Source organism: Oncorhynchus tshawytscha, linkage group LG13, assembly GCF_018296145.1.
Source record: "Oncorhynchus tshawytscha isolate Ot180627B linkage group LG13, Otsh_v2.0, whole genome shotgun sequence".
NCBI classification, from domain to species: domain Eukaryota; kingdom Metazoa; phylum Chordata; class Actinopteri; order Salmoniformes; family Salmonidae; genus Oncorhynchus; species Oncorhynchus tshawytscha.
In genome coordinates, this window is record NC_056441.1 from 16,826,610 (window position 1) to 16,843,686 (window position 17,077).

The 17,077-nt window shown below is 43.5% G+C and overlaps 1 protein-coding gene across 3 annotated transcripts; it reads right to left on the reverse strand.

Annotated features, from left to right (window-relative positions):
• Positions 1 to 4,260: 4,260 nt before the first annotated feature.
• LOC112264387 (lens fiber membrane intrinsic protein) lies at positions 4,261 to 17,044 on the reverse strand. 3 transcript variants are annotated; one of them, XM_024440962.2, is made up of 7 exons: positions 16,967 to 17,038; positions 16,394 to 16,422; positions 15,166 to 15,203; positions 5,999 to 6,213; positions 5,367 to 5,516; positions 5,101 to 5,235; positions 4,261 to 4,799 (listed from the first exon to the last, which is right to left on the reverse strand). In XM_024440962.2, exons 4-7 carry the CDS (start codon positions 6,171 to 6,173, stop codon positions 4,735 to 4,737), a joined length of 525 nt encoding a protein of 174 aa, XP_024296730.1. In that variant the 5' UTR covers positions 6,174 to 6,213; positions 15,166 to 15,203; positions 16,394 to 16,422; positions 16,967 to 17,038; the 3' UTR covers positions 4,261 to 4,734. The 3 variants fall into 3 exon arrangements, with proteins under 3 accessions (XP_024296730.1, XP_042151188.1, XP_024296729.1); XM_042295254.1 differs by lacking the exon at positions 15,166 to 15,203 and having other exon boundaries at positions 16,967 to 17,044; XM_024440961.2 differs by lacking the exons at positions 16,394 to 16,422; positions 16,967 to 17,038 and having other exon boundaries at positions 15,166 to 15,508.
• Positions 17,045 to 17,077: the final 33 nt, after the last annotated feature.

Consider the following 17,077-nt stretch of genomic DNA (forward strand, 5'->3'; position numbering starts at 1 on the left):
AAAAGGATATGAAATTGTTTGTTCATGTCAACTGTTGATTTCCGTTCGGAAAAAGAGTTGAAGCATTGTCTTGGCAAACGTTTTCACATTTAAAGAAATGCAAAAGAAAAAGTAACTAGTAGTGTCTGGAAATATAATTCATAAACAAGTGTAGTCAGAGAGAGAAAATGGTCAGAGGACAGCAGGCATTTAGTTTTGGGAGCTGTTGGCACTCCTCTGTTGGGACGAAGGGGGCCACACTGGGGGAGAGTGGGGTAGAGGGTGGGGGTATGGGTGGGGGCACAGAGAGGCCCATGGGACGAGTGAGGGACAAGGGTGGGATGGGGACAATTTGTATAGGACCGTGCTGTGTCAGCTCACTCCACCACCAGACAGACACAATTCAGGGACAAAAATACAGGAGGGTTATGGAACTCTTATACTTTGCGTGAGAGTCAGTTGTGTGTGTGTGTGTGTGTGTGTGTGTGTGTGTGTGTGTGTGTGTGTGTGTGTGTGTGTGTGTGTGTGTGTGTGTGTGTGTGTGTGTGTGTGTGTGTGTGTGTGTGTGTGTGTGTGTGTGTGTGTGTGTGTGTGTGTGTGTGTGTGTGTGTGTGTGTGTGTATTTGCATGCCTGTGTGTGTACCTGCTTGTACATGTCTCTCACAGTCTCAGGTCAGAATTGGACATTCATCCATGTTTCACAAATATCAAATTTTGAAGTGTTTAAGGTTAAGTTTAGGCATTAACTCTGAATTTGTAAGGTTAGCGTTAACTTTATGCCTTAACACCGAAGTCTTAGGCATTAACTCTGAATCGTTAAAACCTCTACAGGATAGGTGACCTCCCCCCACGGGACAGTTGAGCTAACGTGCGCTAATGTGATTAGCATGAGGTTGTAAGTAACAAGACAATTTCCCAGGACATAGCTATATCTGATATGAGCAGAAAGCTTAAATTCTTGTTAATCTAACTACACTGTCCAATTTACAGTAGCTATTACAGTGAAATAATACCATGCTATTGTTTGAGGAGAGTGCACAATTGAAAATGTATCAATAAACCAGGCACATTTGGGCAGACTTGATACAACATTTTGAACAGAAATGCAATGGTTCATTGTCTAAAACTTTGCACATACACTGCTGCCATCTAGTGGCCAAAATCTAAATTGTGCCTAAACTTGAATAATACATTGTGGTCTTTCTCTTGCATTTCAAAGATAGTGGAACAAACTAAAAACTAAAAAAACGCATGTTTTTTTCTTTGTATTGTCTTTTACCAGATCTAATGTGTTATAGTCTCCTACAGTAATTTCACATTTCCACAAACTTCAAAGTGTTTCCTTTCAAATGGAATCAAGAATATGCATATCCTACAGGCAGTTAGATTTGGGTATGTCATTTTAGGCGGAAAAAAAATAAAGTTTTTTAAGGTAAGGGTTTGGGATAGGCTTAAAACAAAAATAACTTTCTATCACTGGATTCAAACTTGCAACCTTTGGAATCAGAGGCAGATGCTTACACCCATCCACAACACCCTAGCAAAACCAAAACCTATTTGAAGGTAACAGCGCTCACTGTTGCCCGTGGTGACCGGTTTCCACATTATCTCTAGACGTCCTCAAACATGGATGGACGTCGAATACGGACTTATATTGCGGGTGACCTGGCTGCATCCATATGTGACCATGTGTATACACGCTGTCTGAACATCTGTCTATGAAGCTATAGCTTACCCTCATTTGGAGAAAGAGGATCTCTTCTTTTGAACTGGGAATAATAATAAAATATAATAATAATTGAGAATAATAATTGCAGGTCTACACAATCAGGATTATGGACTGCTTTGACTTTCTACACAACCAGGTGTCATCGGCCCAGTCTGACTAGCCATACCTCAGACAGAGACCGACCGAGAGGCTGGTCTCTGACGGCATGTGATGCCTTTATTGCCAAAGTTTCCTGGAGTTATGTCCAAGGTTTTTGACCTTGCAAACAATTCTTCCACTGCAGACTGAGAATGTATCGATTGATCATGTATAACCTAGTGTGAAACCCAAATAAAATACTTTTTGGTGTGCCCACAGTGGTTATATGATAACTTTCATTTACTTATTTGTAAGTACTTTAACTGAGTTGTGATGCTGCTGTATGAGGAAAGCTCATCACCATAGCCTTTCCAACATCCTCATGGTTCTCTGTGCATGCCATGCGTGTTTGGTGGGTGCGTGCTTGTGTGCGCGCGTTTCATTGTTCAAGCTTGCGTGCGTGCGTGCGTGCGTGCGTGCGTGCGTGCGTGAGTGAGTGAGTTCAGCCAACAAAAAGAAGAGGAATTTGATCAGTAGGTTGGCAAACAACCTTCAGACCATAATTTTTATTGATTTATTTTATTTCACTTTTATTTAACCAGGTAGGCTAGTTGAGAACAAGTTCTCATTTACAACTGCGACCTGGCCAAGCTAAAGCAAAGCAGTTCGACACATACAACAACACAGAGTTACACATGGAATAAACAAACATACAGTCAATGATACAGTAGAAAAAAGTCTATATACAGTGTGTGCAAATGAGGTGAGATAAGGGAGGTAAGACAAATAATTAGTCAATGGTGGGGAAGTTATTACAATATTCCAATTAAATACTGGAGTGAATAGATGTGCAGAAGATGAATGTGCAAGTAGAGAATCCCAGACAAACATTCAGTCACACAAACAAATCTATGTGTAATACCGTCAAAGAGTACAGATAGCATCCACTTGTGACTCTCTAGAACAACGTGATGGTGGAGAACTATCCCCAAATGTACCCTCTGTTTGCAGACAACCTGTTTTGCTGTCACTGTTATTGGTTTTATGAAGACACTATGGTATCCATGACGCAGTAAAAATAATTAAATAAAAGTAAGCTTTAAGCAAAATATTTTTCAGTGCGGCACTGATGACATATTTGCTTGTCCAGATTCACTGTTACTGGCATTGAATACATCTGTCCAGAACAGTACACTGTGTGGACCAAGGGGGCCAAGTAAGGATGCCAAAGGCACCAAGTAAGGAAATTTGGACAGAGTTATGCATTTGGCGACTATGTATTTACATTTCTGTCATGGTTTGTGGTTCAGGAATAGCCCAATCACCCATTACCTCAACGCTTACTGTTACATTCCCTTCCAGATGATGACAATTGCCAAATATCTCTGTCGAGGAGGAAGCTGTGATTATGGACTCAGCATTGGAAAGAACATGTTGCCACCCCACCCCGGTGGTCCAGGAATTATCCGTCACATTCTGTTCTTCCTCACATTCTAGCCCATTCTTCTCTCATTGTCTGTGCCCCCCCGTGTTCCTTCAGTAGATAGGCTAAACAAAAAATATTCTTGAAGACGTCAACAGCCGTAAAGGACAATAGGAGTTTCCACAGGATGAGGGCTGGGGTTCGGGGGAAGCCCTTTATCACAAACAACTAAGCTGTGAAATAAAGGTGACTGGCTTCACTCAGCGTGTGGGTTTCTTATCTCCTGTCAGACTGTTGACATCATGCCAGTTCATGTAGCCCTAGTGATCCCCCTGAGAAACCTTCTGGACTTTACCTTGATGTATTGTTTTCCACTTGGTTGTGCAATACTTTCATTATTACAGATTATACAACAGGTGGCTGACGTGGGTCTAATCCTGAATGCTGATTGGTTAAAACCCCATTCCAGCTGGTGCCTATTCCAGTAATACCACAGGGTAAATCTATGATGTTAAAATGTCAATTTACTATTTTCCATCTGACTGCGCAATCCACTGTCTCATCAGCCCAGCCAAGCAATTTATAAACTTAATCTCAACTATAAAAAGCATCTTGATATGTCCTGGAGGTTTCAGGTTTTAGCTTGTGTCTGGGGCCACCTTGGGCCCACTCTTTAACTCTGCGCCTCTGGGAGAGTAAAAACATGATTCATTGTGGTAGATATAGACAAGGAAAATAATATCCACAATGTATGACAAATCTTTACCTGTTGCAAGGTGTGGTCCTCTTTCACCATCATCCGGTAGCTTTGGCTATGGGATTTCCCAGGCAACAGAAGCAACTCATCTAGCACTATGTGCAAAGCCCTGCTCATGTAAACTGGTTTAGTGCCGCCATCTTGTGGTATAACTTTGTGTGCATCACGTATAAGACGGCTATCCACACTAAAACAACCCCTAACTAAAACCTCTTCTCAGAAAGTGATGTAAAATAAGGAAAATGAGCCATTGAAAGGTGGACCTTGCATTAAGGATCAACTTAGAGGCAACAAAACATTTAGAGAGGAAGTTTATTGAAAATATGAGAAATTGTAAAGTCAGCATTGCTGCCCATATTCCTTATCAAAACTACAACACATTTGCATATACAAAAAGCCTGTTGTCATCTTGCTTTTGAAAAAGGCACTACGGAGATATCATAACCCTTGCCGTGTCAGCCATTTTGAAACATATTCTCCTGTTAACTGCAAATAGTTAATGAAATGAGTCATATTGACTTTATAAATAAATGCATTATCATTCTCGTAAATGTTCCTTTCATGTGTATGGCAGAAAGCTGTTGTATTTTTTCCAAATCAATCCTTTATTTATCCAGGAAATCCATTGGAAACATCAGGGAATGGAGGCCCATGCAGTCGCAAAGGCTTTCTGTCATATGTTGGCCTCTGGATAAACATGGTCATTCATTCAGTGTAAAATGGTCCTCTTTTTAAAAACAGTTTGTGTATCTTGCTGTGTCTTTCTCTCTAGCGTGTAGGGCCGCCCCCTGTCCTACATTCATGCATTCTGTAGGCACACATGTAAAATATCCCTGGAACACACAGAGCACGTACAGGTTAATGGACAATGGACATTGCATCAGAATCCAGCTGTAGACATACCCTCCCTTCAGCCACTACCCCTCAATCAGGTTTGATGGATCCAGATAGGCGTCAGTAATATGATGCAGCCAGGCTCCCCTAACCCATTGGAAGGCTATGGAAAAACCATCACCATATTGCTTTTAACAATCTGGTCTCTTCAGATCTGCTAACACTGGGAGACTTAAGGGTTGATTGTTTTTGGACTGGGTTGGTTGAGTACTGTGATTGATCCTGTGTGTCAGTTATTACCTGCAAAGAAGGTCATGAGCAGTGCCACCCAGCCCAATATGTAAGACCAAGAGAAACGCCAGTCACCGAAGCGCTTGCCCAGGAAGTTCACTGTCACACCCGTGTAGATGGCCATCGCCAGCAGAACAAATAAAGCTGGGAGAAGGAAGGGGGATATAAGAGGTGAAAATACTGCACAAAACTAGTGTGTGTGTGTGTGTGTGTGTGTGTGTGTGTGTGTGTGTGTGTGTGTGTGTGTGTGTGTGTGTGTGTGATATGAGACTCACTGGAGATGAAAAACATGATCCCTGCAGCGAAGGAGCGGTTGAACCTCTCGAAGGCGGAGAAGTGGGCAAAGGAGAGGATGCCCGCAATGATGCCCGCGAAGCACGACATCCCGGACAGGATCATTAAGGCCCGGGTGGCATTCCAGTACGCTAGAGGGCAATAGTGAAAGAGGTGTGCAGGGTGACATAACAGAGGCCTTTGTCAAATGCATCCCTTCTTCCAGCCAAGAGTGAAAATGAATGGTATTGTAGTGTCATGCCCAGACACTAGGTGGTACCCTTTTGTAACATTTCTCCTCATGTTCAAGTCAACATTTGAACATTTAGCACACTCTCTTATCCAGAGCAACTAGGTTTAAGTGCCTTGCTCACAGGCACATCAACATATTTTTCACCTAGTGGCTCAGAGATTTTAACCAGCAACCTTTTGATTACTGGCCCGACATTCTCAGCAACAGGTCTCTATCATGTCAAGTAAAGCAACCATTTATTACGTTTCTGCCAGTGAATGGATGCACTTAGACCTTCCCTTCCATCAGACCAACTCATTTAAATCAGGTGGTCATTGCTATCCCTCTGTATATAATCTATATCCTTCCATCCCCTGACCCCTCGATGGTGTGTGGTCTCACCGATGCTGTCCGTCTGCATGTAACATTTGCCCGACATGCAGTACCTCCACAGGCCCTGGTGGGCGAAGCTGCCTGACAGGCGGTACTGCATCCAGTAGTCTGTTGCCATTGAGACCACCAGCAGGATGTTCCCCACCATTGCACAGAATAGGCCCCCGCCCATGAAGCTATGCATCCTGAGAGATGCTGCTGTGGCTGCTGCGTGGTACCTGATACTGCACGGGAAGAGGAGGGATAAACACACCTGGATTATATGACAGATGGACACTCAGTTTGCAATGGTCACCTCATAGCTCCTGATATTGGGGAGGAGATGAGGGAGTTAGACACACCTGTACTGATACAGGGGAGAAGATGTGGGAGTTAGACACACCTGTACTGATACTGGGGAGGAGATGAGGGAGTTAGACACACCTGTACTGATACTGGGGAGGAGATGAGGGAGTTAGACACACCTGTACTGATACTGGGGAGGAGATGAGGGAGTTAGACACACCTGTACTGATACTGGGGAGGAGATGAGGGAGTTAGACACACCTGTACTGATACTGGGGAGGAGATGAGGGAGTTAGACACACCTGTACTGATACTGGGGAGGAGATGAGGGAGTTAGACACACCTGTACTGATACTGGGGGGGAGATGAGGGAGTTAGACACACCTGTACTGATACTGGGGAGGAGATGAGGGAGTTAGAAACCTGTATCTGTATGATATGATCTTTATAGCACACACTCATTATTCCATGCTGTTGTCATGACGTTGGCCTGGGGGGTAGGTTTTTGACAGTCATAAATATCTCTTCCCCCCCTTTTTCCTCTCTCCACCCTACTGAGGTTACATTTGCAAAACCCTTGAATAACATAGAGAATCTGGGAACATCAGAAGGTGGGGGGAAATGAACTATATTCTGGTAATCCAACAAATGGAACATATGCGGTGGTACTTAATGAATATGATGTCAGTTCGGTTGTCATCTGAGACATTCTCATCAATGATAAGATGACATAAACTAAACAGTGGAAAGTCTACACATCAGAGTTATCGGATTCACATGGAATTGTTGTTCAATTTCAAATGTTTGAATATTAAATTATTCGTGATGGGATGAAATGTGATTTTAGCTTCTAAAATGTGAGATTTGGGTTTTCATAAGATAGGGCTCTGCTCAATCAGTGGCCCACCCCTGTGAAGGGACATGGGCTATAAAATGTTTCAAGCACGCCCTCCTCTCCCTTCCTATATAAGCCCTTTACGACAATATAGCTTCCTGTTCCGAGGACGTGAGGACGACGGTCCTATGTCAGAATGGTTCAGATAATAACTACAGAACGAAGCTAACATCAGCGTGAGCTTTGGTTGCGAATGGTATGAACTTTGAACTCTTATTCACTACAGAAGTGATACCTCCTAGCCGTTGAGTTAGCAACAGCAGATGCAAACGTGGGCTAGGAAGGAACAGACAGAGTATCCCGTCTATCACCCAACGACGTTACTACAAGGTATCCAATTGACAACCAGAGACTATCTTCAAAGGACTCGGTTGGGCAACACGGCCTCCCATCTACCACCAACCTACCGAAGCGCAGCTCAGAGTAAATATTTATTGCATTTTCCTTTTCCAAATGGGCGGTAATTTAGAATACATAAGATACTGTATTTACGATAGCACAGCTTCTTCCCATTGTTCCTCAGTCTTCCCGCTCTTTCACTCAAACCCAGCCCCTTTTCTTTTGTGTAACAAGCTGTCATATCTGTTCCGCTCGCTAGGGACGTTTTCCTTTATGACATCATTTGTAATCAAGTTATGATTTAATTATGTGTATGTGTAATTCTGTGTGATTAATTAGGTATTTAGTAAATAAATTATTAAACTCAATTTTGCATAGCTGATTCAACTTGTGAGCCAGGGTTCGTGGAGATAACAAAGAATTTACCACTTTCAGATGAGACTGAATTAAGATGACGATTAATATTGACGGCTATTGATGTAAAATATTACTAGGTCTTTAAGAGTTTATTCGGAAGATAATAGCTCTATAAATATTATTTTGTGGTGCCCGACTCTCTAGTTAATTAAATTTACATGATTAGCTCAATCAGGTAATATTAATTACGGAGAAATTATTTTATAGAATAGCATGTCATATCACTTAATCCGGCGTAGCCAAAGACAAAACACTGTGATGCAAACTTCAATAGAAACATTAATAAGTTTAGTACTTGTCCTGACACTGGGGAAAAGTGTGACATGGTGACAGTGGACAACAAAATCGAAAAGACAAAGTACAAATCGCTGAGTAGCAATGATCTCAAATCATATACAGTACCAGTCAAAACTACTCATTGCAGGGTTTTCCTTCAATTTTACTATTTTCTACATTGTAGAAAAATTGTGAATACATCAAAACTATGAAAGAACACGTGGAATCATGTAGTAACCAAAAAAGTGTTATACAAATCAAAATATATTTTAGATTCTTCAAAGTAGCTACCCTTGTCTTGATGACAGCTTTGCACACGCTTGGCATTCTCTCAACCAACTTCACCTGGAATGCTTATCCAACAGTCTTGAAGGAGTTCCCAAATATGCTGAGTCCCCACGATATGCAACTGTTCAGGGAAGTCAGGAACCAATAAACGCAGTCAGTCAAGAAAGCAAAGGCTAGCTTTTCAAGCAGAAATTCGCATCTTATAGCTCTAACTCCAAAAAGTTTTGGGACACTGTAAAGTCCATTGAGAACAAGAGCACCTCCGGCCAACAGCTCCGCCTCCCCTGCAGCTACTCGCCCAAGCCTCCCCAGCTTCTCCTTCACCCAAATCCAGACAGCAGATGTTCTGCTAGAGCTGCAAAACCTGGACCCGTACAAATCAGCTGGGCTAGACATTCTGGACCCTCTCTTTCTAAAACTATCCGCCGCCATTGTTGCAACCCCTATTACCAGCCTGTTCAACCTCTCTTTCGTATCGTCCGAGATCCCTAAAGATTGGAAAGCTGCCGCACTCATCACCCTTTTCAAAGGGGGGGACACCCTAGACCCAAACTGTTACAGACCTATATCCATCCTGCCCTGCATATCTAAAGTCTTCGAAAGCCAAGTTAATAAACAGATCACTGACCATTTCGAACCCCACCGTACCTTCTCCGCTGTGCAATCAGGCTTCCGAGCCGGTCACGGATGCACCTCAGCCACGCTCAAGGTAATAAACGATATCATAACCGCCATCGATAAAAGACAGTACTGTGCAGCCGTCTTCATCGACCTGGCCAAGGCTTTTGACTCTGTCAATCACTGTATTCTTATCGGCAGACTCAATAGCCTTGGTTTTTCTAATGACTGCCTCGCCTGGTTCACCAACTACTTTGCAGACAGAGTTCAATGTGACAAATCGGAGGGCATGTTGTCCGGACCTCTGGCCGTCTCTATGGGGGTACCACAGGGTTCAATTCTCGGGCCAACTCTTTTCTCTGTATATATCAATGATGTCGCTCTTGCTGCGGGCGATTCCCTGATCCACCTCTACGCAGACGACACCATTCTGTATACTTCTGGCCCTTTTTTGGACACTGTACTAACTAACCTCCAAACGAGCTTAAATACCATACAACACTCCTTCCGTGGCCTCCAACTGCTCTTAAACGCTAGTAAAACCAAATGCATGCTTTTCAACCGTTCGCTGCCCACACCCGCCTGCCCGACTAGCATCACCACCCAGGACGGTTCCGACCTAGAATATGTGGACAACTATAAATACCTAGGTGTCTGGCTAGACTGTAAACTCTCCTTCCAGACTCATATTAAACATCTCCAATCCAAAATCAAATCTAGAATCGGCTTTCTATTTCGCAACAAAGCCTCCTTCACTCACGCCGCCAAACTTACCCTCGTAAAACTGACTATCCGACCGATCCTCGACTTCGGCGATGTCATCTACAAAATAGCTTCCAACACTCTACTCAGCAAACTGGATGCAGTCTATCATAATGCCATCCTTTTTGTTACCAAATCACCTTATACCACCCACCACTGCGACCTGTATGCTCTAGTCGGCTGGCCCTCGCTACATATTCGTATCCAGACCCACTGGCTGCAGGTCATCTCAAATCAAATCAAATTTACTTTGTCACATACACATGGTTAGCAGATGTTAATGCGAGTGTAGCGAAATGCTTGTGCTTCTAGTTCCGACAATGCAGTAATAACCAACAAGTAATCTAACTAACAATTCCAAAACTACTGTCTTATACACAGTGTAAGGGGATAAAGAATATGTACATAAGGATATATGAATGAGTGATGTTACAGAGGAGCATAGGCAAGATACAGTAGATGGTATCGAGTACAGTATATACATATGAGATGAGTATGTAAACAAAGTGGCATAGTTAAAGTGGCTAGTGATACATGTATTACATAAGGATGCAGTCGATGATATAGAGTACAGTATATACGTATGCATATGAGATGAATAATGTAGGGTAAGTAACATTATATAAGGTAGCATTGTTTAAAGTGGCTAGTGATATATTTACATTTCCCATCAATTCCCATTATTAAAGTGGCTGGAGTTGAGTCAGTGTCAGTGTCAGTGTGTTGGCAGCAGCCACTCAATGTTAGTGGTGGCTGTTTAACAGTCTGATGGCCTTGAGATAGAAGCTGTTTTTCAGTCTCTCGGTCCCAGCTTTGATGCACCTGTACTGACCTCGCCTTCTGGATGATAGCGGGGTGAACAGGCAGTGGCTCGGGTGGTTGATGTCCTTGATGATCTTTATGGCCTTCCTGTAACATCGGGTGGTGTAGGTGTCCTGGAGGGCAGGTAGTTTGCCCCCGGTGATGCGTTGTGCAGACCTCACTACCCTCTGGAGAGCCTTACGGTTGTGGGCGGAGCAGTTGCCGTACCAGGCGGTGATACAGCCCGCCAGGATGCTCTCGATTGTGCATCTGTAGAAGTTTTTGAGTGCTTTTGGTGACAAGCCGAATTTCTTCAGCCTCCTGAGGTTGAAGAGGCGCTGCTGCGCCTGCTTCACGATGCTGTCTGTGTGAGTGGACCAATTCAGTTTGTCTGTGATGTGTATGCCGAGGAACTTAAAACTTGCTACCCTCTCCACTACTGTTCCATCGATGTGGATAGTGGGGTGTTCCCTCTGCTGTTTCCTGAAGTCCACAATCATCTCCTTAGTTTTGTTGACGTTGAGTGTGAGGTTATTTTCCTGACACCACACTCCGAGGGCCCTCACCTCCTCCCTGTAGGCCATCTCGTCGTTGTTGGTAATCAAGCCTACCACTGTTGTGTCGTCCGCAAACTTGATGATTGAGTTGGAGGCGTGCGTGGCCACGCAGTCGTGGGTGAACAGGGAGTACAGGAGAGGGCTCAGAACACACCCTTGTGGGGCCCCAGTGTTGAGGATCAGCGGGGTGGAGATGTTGTTGCCTACCCTCACCACCTAGGGGCGGCCCGTCAGGAAGTCCAGTACCCAGATGCACAGGGCGGGGTCGAGACCCAGGGTCTCGAGCTTGATGACGAGCTTGGAGGGTACTATGGTGTTGAATGCCGAGCTGTAGTCGATGAACAGCATTCTCACATAGGTATTCCTCTTGTCCAGATGGGTTAGGGCAGTGTGCAGTGTGGTTGAGATTGCATCGTCTGTGGACCTATTTGGGCGGTAAGCAAATTGGAGTGGGTCTAGGGTGTCAGGTAGGGTGGAGGTGATATGGTCCTTGACTAGTCTCTCAAAGCACTTCATGATGACGGAAGTGAGTGCTACGGGGCGGTAGTCGTTTAGCTCAGTTACCTTAGCTTTCTTGGGAACAGGAACAATGGTGGCCCTCTTGAAGCATGTGGGAACAGCAGACTGGTATAGGGATTGATTGAATATGTCCGTAAACACACCGGCCAGCTGGTCTGCGCATGCTCTGAGGGCGCGGCTGGGGATGCCGTCTGGGCCTGCAGCCTTGCGAGGGTTAACACGTTTAAATGTCTTACTCACCTCGGCTGCAGTGAAGGAGAGTTGTTTTCGTTGCAGGCCGTGTCAGTGGCACTGTATTGTCCTCAAAGCGGGCAAAAAAGTTATTTAGTCTGCCTGGTAGCAAGACATCCTGGTCCGTGACTGGGCTGGATTTCTTCTTGTAGTCCAGAATTGACTGTAGACCCTGCCACATGCCTCTTGTGTCTGAGCCGTTGAATTGAGATTCTACTTTGTCTCTGTACTGACGCTTAGCTTGTTTGATAGCCTTGCGGAGGGAATAGCCTCACTGTTTGTATTCGGTCATGTTACCAGTCACCTTGCCCTGATTAAAAGCAGTGGTTCGCGCTTTCAGTTTCACGCGAATGCTGCCATCAATCCACGGTTTCTGGTTAGGGAATGTTTTAATCATTGCTATGGGAACGACATCTTCAACGCACGTTCTAATGAACTCGCACACCGAATCAGCGTATTCGTCAATATTGTTATCTGACGCAATACGAAACATATCCCAGTCCATGTGATGGAAGCAGTCTTGGAGTGTGGAGTCAGCTTGGTCGGACCAGCGTTGGACAGACCTCAGCGTGGGAGCCTCTTGTTTTAGTTTCTGTCTGTAGGCAGGGATCAACAAAATGGAGTCGTGGTCAGCTTTTCCGAAAGGAGGGCGGGGCAGGGCCTTATATGCGTTGCGGAAGTTAGAGTAACAATGATCCAAGGTTTTTCCACCCCTGGTTGCGCAATCGATATGCTGATAAAATTTAGGGAGTCTTGTTTTCAGATTAGCCTTGTTAAAATCCCCAGCTACAATGAATGCAGCCTCCGGATAAATGGATTCCAGTTTGCAAAGAGTCAAATAAAGTTAGTTCAGAGCCATCGATGTGTCTGCTTGGGGGGGGATATATACGGCTGTGATTATAATCGAAGAGAATTCTCTTGGTAGATAATGCGGTCTACATTTGATTGTGATGAATTCTAAATCAGGTGAACAAAAGGATTTGAGTTCCTGTATGTTTCTTTCGTCACACCATGTCTCGTTAGCCATAAGGCATACGCCCCCGCCCCTCTTCTTACCAGAAAAATGTTTGTTTCTGTCGGCGCGATGCGTGGAGAAACCCGCTGGCTGCACCGCCTCGGATAGCGTCTCTCCAGTGAGCCATGTTTCCGTGAAGCAAAGAACGTTACAGTCTCTGATGTCCCTCTGGAATGCTACCCTTGCTCGGATTTCATCAACCTTGTTGTCAAGAGACTGGACATTGGCGAGAAGAATGCTAGGGAGTGGTGCACGATGTGCACGATGTGCCCGTCTCCGGAGTCTGACCAGAAGACCGCCTCGTTTCCCTCTTTTTCGGAGTCGTTTTTTTGGGTCGCCGCATAAGATCCATTCTGTTGTCCCGGTTGAAAGGAAGAACACAGGATCCGCGTCGCGAAAAACATATTCTTGGTCGTACTGATGGTGAGTTGACGCTGATCTTATATTCAGTAGTTCTTCTCGACTGTATGTAATGAAACCTAAGATGACCTGGGGTACTAATGTAAGGAATAACACGTAAAAAAAAAAAAACACTGCATAGTTTCCTAGGAACGCGAAGCGAGGCGGCCATCTCTGTCGGCGCATAAGTCTATGCTAGGTAAAGCTCCGCCTTATCTCAGTTCACTGGTCACGATAACAACACCCACCCGTAGCACAAGTTCCAGCAGGTTTATCTCACTGGTCATCCCCAAAGCCAACACCTCATTTGCCCGCCTTTCCTTCCAGTTCTCTGCTGCCAGTGACTGGAACGAATTGCAAAAAAAAATATATATATATAAGATTTTTTTGGCTGAAGTTGGAGACTTTTATTTCCCTCACCAACTTTAAACATCAACTATCTGAGCAGCTAACCGATCGCTGCAGCTGTACATAGTCCATCTGTAAATAGCCCACCCAATCTACCTACCTCATCCCCGTACTGTTTTTATTTTACTTACTTTTCTGCTCTTTTGCACACCAGTATCTCTATTTGCACATCATCATCTGCTCATTTATGACTCCAGTGTTAATCTGCTAAATTGTAATTATTTGCTCCTATGGCCTATTTATTGCCTACCTCCTCATGCCTTTTGCACACACTGTATATAGACTTTATTTTTTCTACTGTGTCATTGGCTTGTTTATTGTTTACTCCATGTGTAACTCTGTGTTGTTGTCTGTGTCACACTGCTTTGCTTTATCTTGGCCAGGTCGCAGTTGCAAATTAGAACTTGTTCTCAACTAGCCTACCTGGTTAAATAAAGGTTAAATTAAAAAAATAGGTCCTTTGCTCTTTTCGCACCAAAGTACGTTCATCTCTAGGAGACAGAATGCATCTCCTTCCTGAGCAGTATGACGGCTGCGTGGTCCCATGGTGTTTATACTTGCATGCCATTGTTTGTCCAGATGAACATGGTACCTTCAGGTGTTTGGAAATTGCTCCCAAGAATGAACCAGACTTGTGGAGGTCTACAATTTTCTTCTGAGGTCTTGGCTGATTTCTTTTGATTTTCCCACAATGTCAAGCAAAGAGGCACTGAGTTTGAAGGTAGGCTTTGAAATACATCCACAGGTAGGTACACCTCCAATTGAAGTTGTCAATTAGCCTATCAGAAGCTTCTAAAGCCATTACATCATTTTCTGCAATTTTCCAAGCTGTTTAAAAGCTCAGCCTAGTTAGTGTATGTAAACTTCTGACCCACTGGAATTATGATGCAGTGAAATATAACTGAAATAATCAGTCTGTAAACAATAGTTGGAAAAATTACTTGTGTCATGCACGAAGTAGATGTCCTAACCGACTTGCCAAAACTATAGTTTGTTAACAAAACATTTGTGGAGTGGTTGAAAAACAAGTTTTAATGACTCCCAATCTAAGTGTATGTAAACTTCCGACTTCAACTGTAGCTGAGTCTTAAAATGAGACCTGTTAACATATATGAACATGTGCTCCAAATATAATAAACAAACATTGTCATGGAATAGACGTTTACAACTAGCAGCGTTAAACATTAGCTCTTTTGCCAAGCACTTAATAAATTGTGTTTGATCAAGGCTTAGTCAACCACTAGTTCACCATTGTCTTTACCTTTAAGACTTCAGTTCACCATTAAGTTGAGTAACTTATTCTTTGGCACAACTATACATTTCTATCAAGGTAACATTATATAGATATATTTAGGATGTCCCTTACCTTGTTTCTTCAGTAAAAGTACGCTCTTAACCGTCTACCTTTCTGGGGAGAAATGGAGAGAGGGTAGAGGGAAAGAGAGAGAGAGAGAGAGAGAGAGAGAGAGAGAGAGAGAGAGAGAGAGAGAAGGAGAGACGTTGCAAGCCGAGGAGGGGAGATAGGAGAATGAAAGAGAACTCCATTGGGCTGAATTCCAAAAAGTTATCCCCTCTGTTTTTTTCTGTTGATGGAAGCAGAATCCTTAAACAATCGGTCCCTATGTAACGGATGTACTATCGCGTGGGGCACGGGATCACGTGACCCCCTCAGTCCTTTCAGTGTGGGCAGCTGGGATGGGGTCAGGGGGTTAAGGTAGGGGCTTTGGCTGGGGGGCTAGATATCCTTTATGTTTGTATTTGGTATGTTCTAGAATTGTGGGTGTACATAGGTATGAAGTACTGCTAGAATCAATGTAACATGCTGAAGCCAACATTTTTCTTTCAATGGATCTGGGGCTGTGGTGGCATGGATAGACATTTAGGCACACATATAGGGAGAGATGGCCCCTCTGTCTCACTGGTTGTCCTCTCTCTAATATACAGAATACATATGTAATCTGTAGATCACCTGCATCCTCATAATACTGTCTTTAAAATACACCGTTAGTTGAGCAATGTGATTGTAGTTTTCCATGACACAGTATTTATATAGTGTATACACACACTTCAATACACTCACTTAAACCACACACAGGAACACACACACACACACACACACACTCTGCCATTCTTAAGACAGCTACAAACGGTTCTGTGAGGCCTGAGCAATGGATAGGTCATCTTCGAATGACAGAAATGTCATACCGTTCATCAAAAGCCACCACCACCGTGGCATTTAACAGAATCAATTGATCAAAACATAGCAATTAGAACTGCCATTTCATTTCACACAATCTTCCAATCAGTGTTAGCATATATTCACAGGACAGATGGCCAGAGGATGCAGACACCACAGATGCAGATAAGGACGTGTTTCTGTCTGCTTCATTATGCAAGGCGGTGGGTGGGTAGTGATAACCTTATAGAGATAAAAGTGATGGTTGACAATTTCATGACCTGTGAAACTGAGGCTGTGTATATATTTCATTAGTCTTTCTTGGGTTTTTGTGCAAACCCGTTAGTTAACATGAATTCTCTCCGTGTACTTTTCCCTCCATGTAGTTCATTGCATATTTAATAATGAAAATACCTACCAAAAGGAGAACATTGATGTGGTTCATTTCTGTGGATGTTAAAAAAAAAGTAAAATAAGTAGCATATCTGGACGTTATTTACAGTAGATATATCTGTCAACACAGATGTATAATCCTGCAATATGATTCTGGCCCGCGATCGCAAGAATATACTCTAATGTGGCCCTCCATGGAAAATAATTTCCCAAGCCTGTACTCGTCAGAACTAGGAAACTTTGAAATTTCCGAATTGCTTATTATTTGAACCCGGCTTTTGTATAACTACAACCAGTTAGCAAGTCAGAAATGTCAGTTTCCTAGTGCCGACTAGCACGTGAACGCGGTACTAGAGCGCTATTTATAACTGGTCCAAAATGTCCAAATCAACTAGCACGTCAGCTAACGTTTTTTTTTTTAGCCCATAGGTTTTGTAATGTTCGAGTCACTCAAATAGCACGTCAGCTAACGTTTTTTTTTAGCCCATAGGTTTTGTAATGTTCGAGTCACTCAAATAGCACGACTACACAGACATGGCAACATTTACATAAAATTAGCTTTACAAATGTGTAGAATTGTAGGAAATAAGCTTTAAACCTGCTAATTGGTATCTCAGGGTGAGAACAGTGTGTAATGAACAGTGCTTGTGCACAAAGAAATAGACGTGACGCGGGCCTTCAATAGATCATTGATATGTGTTAAACTTTT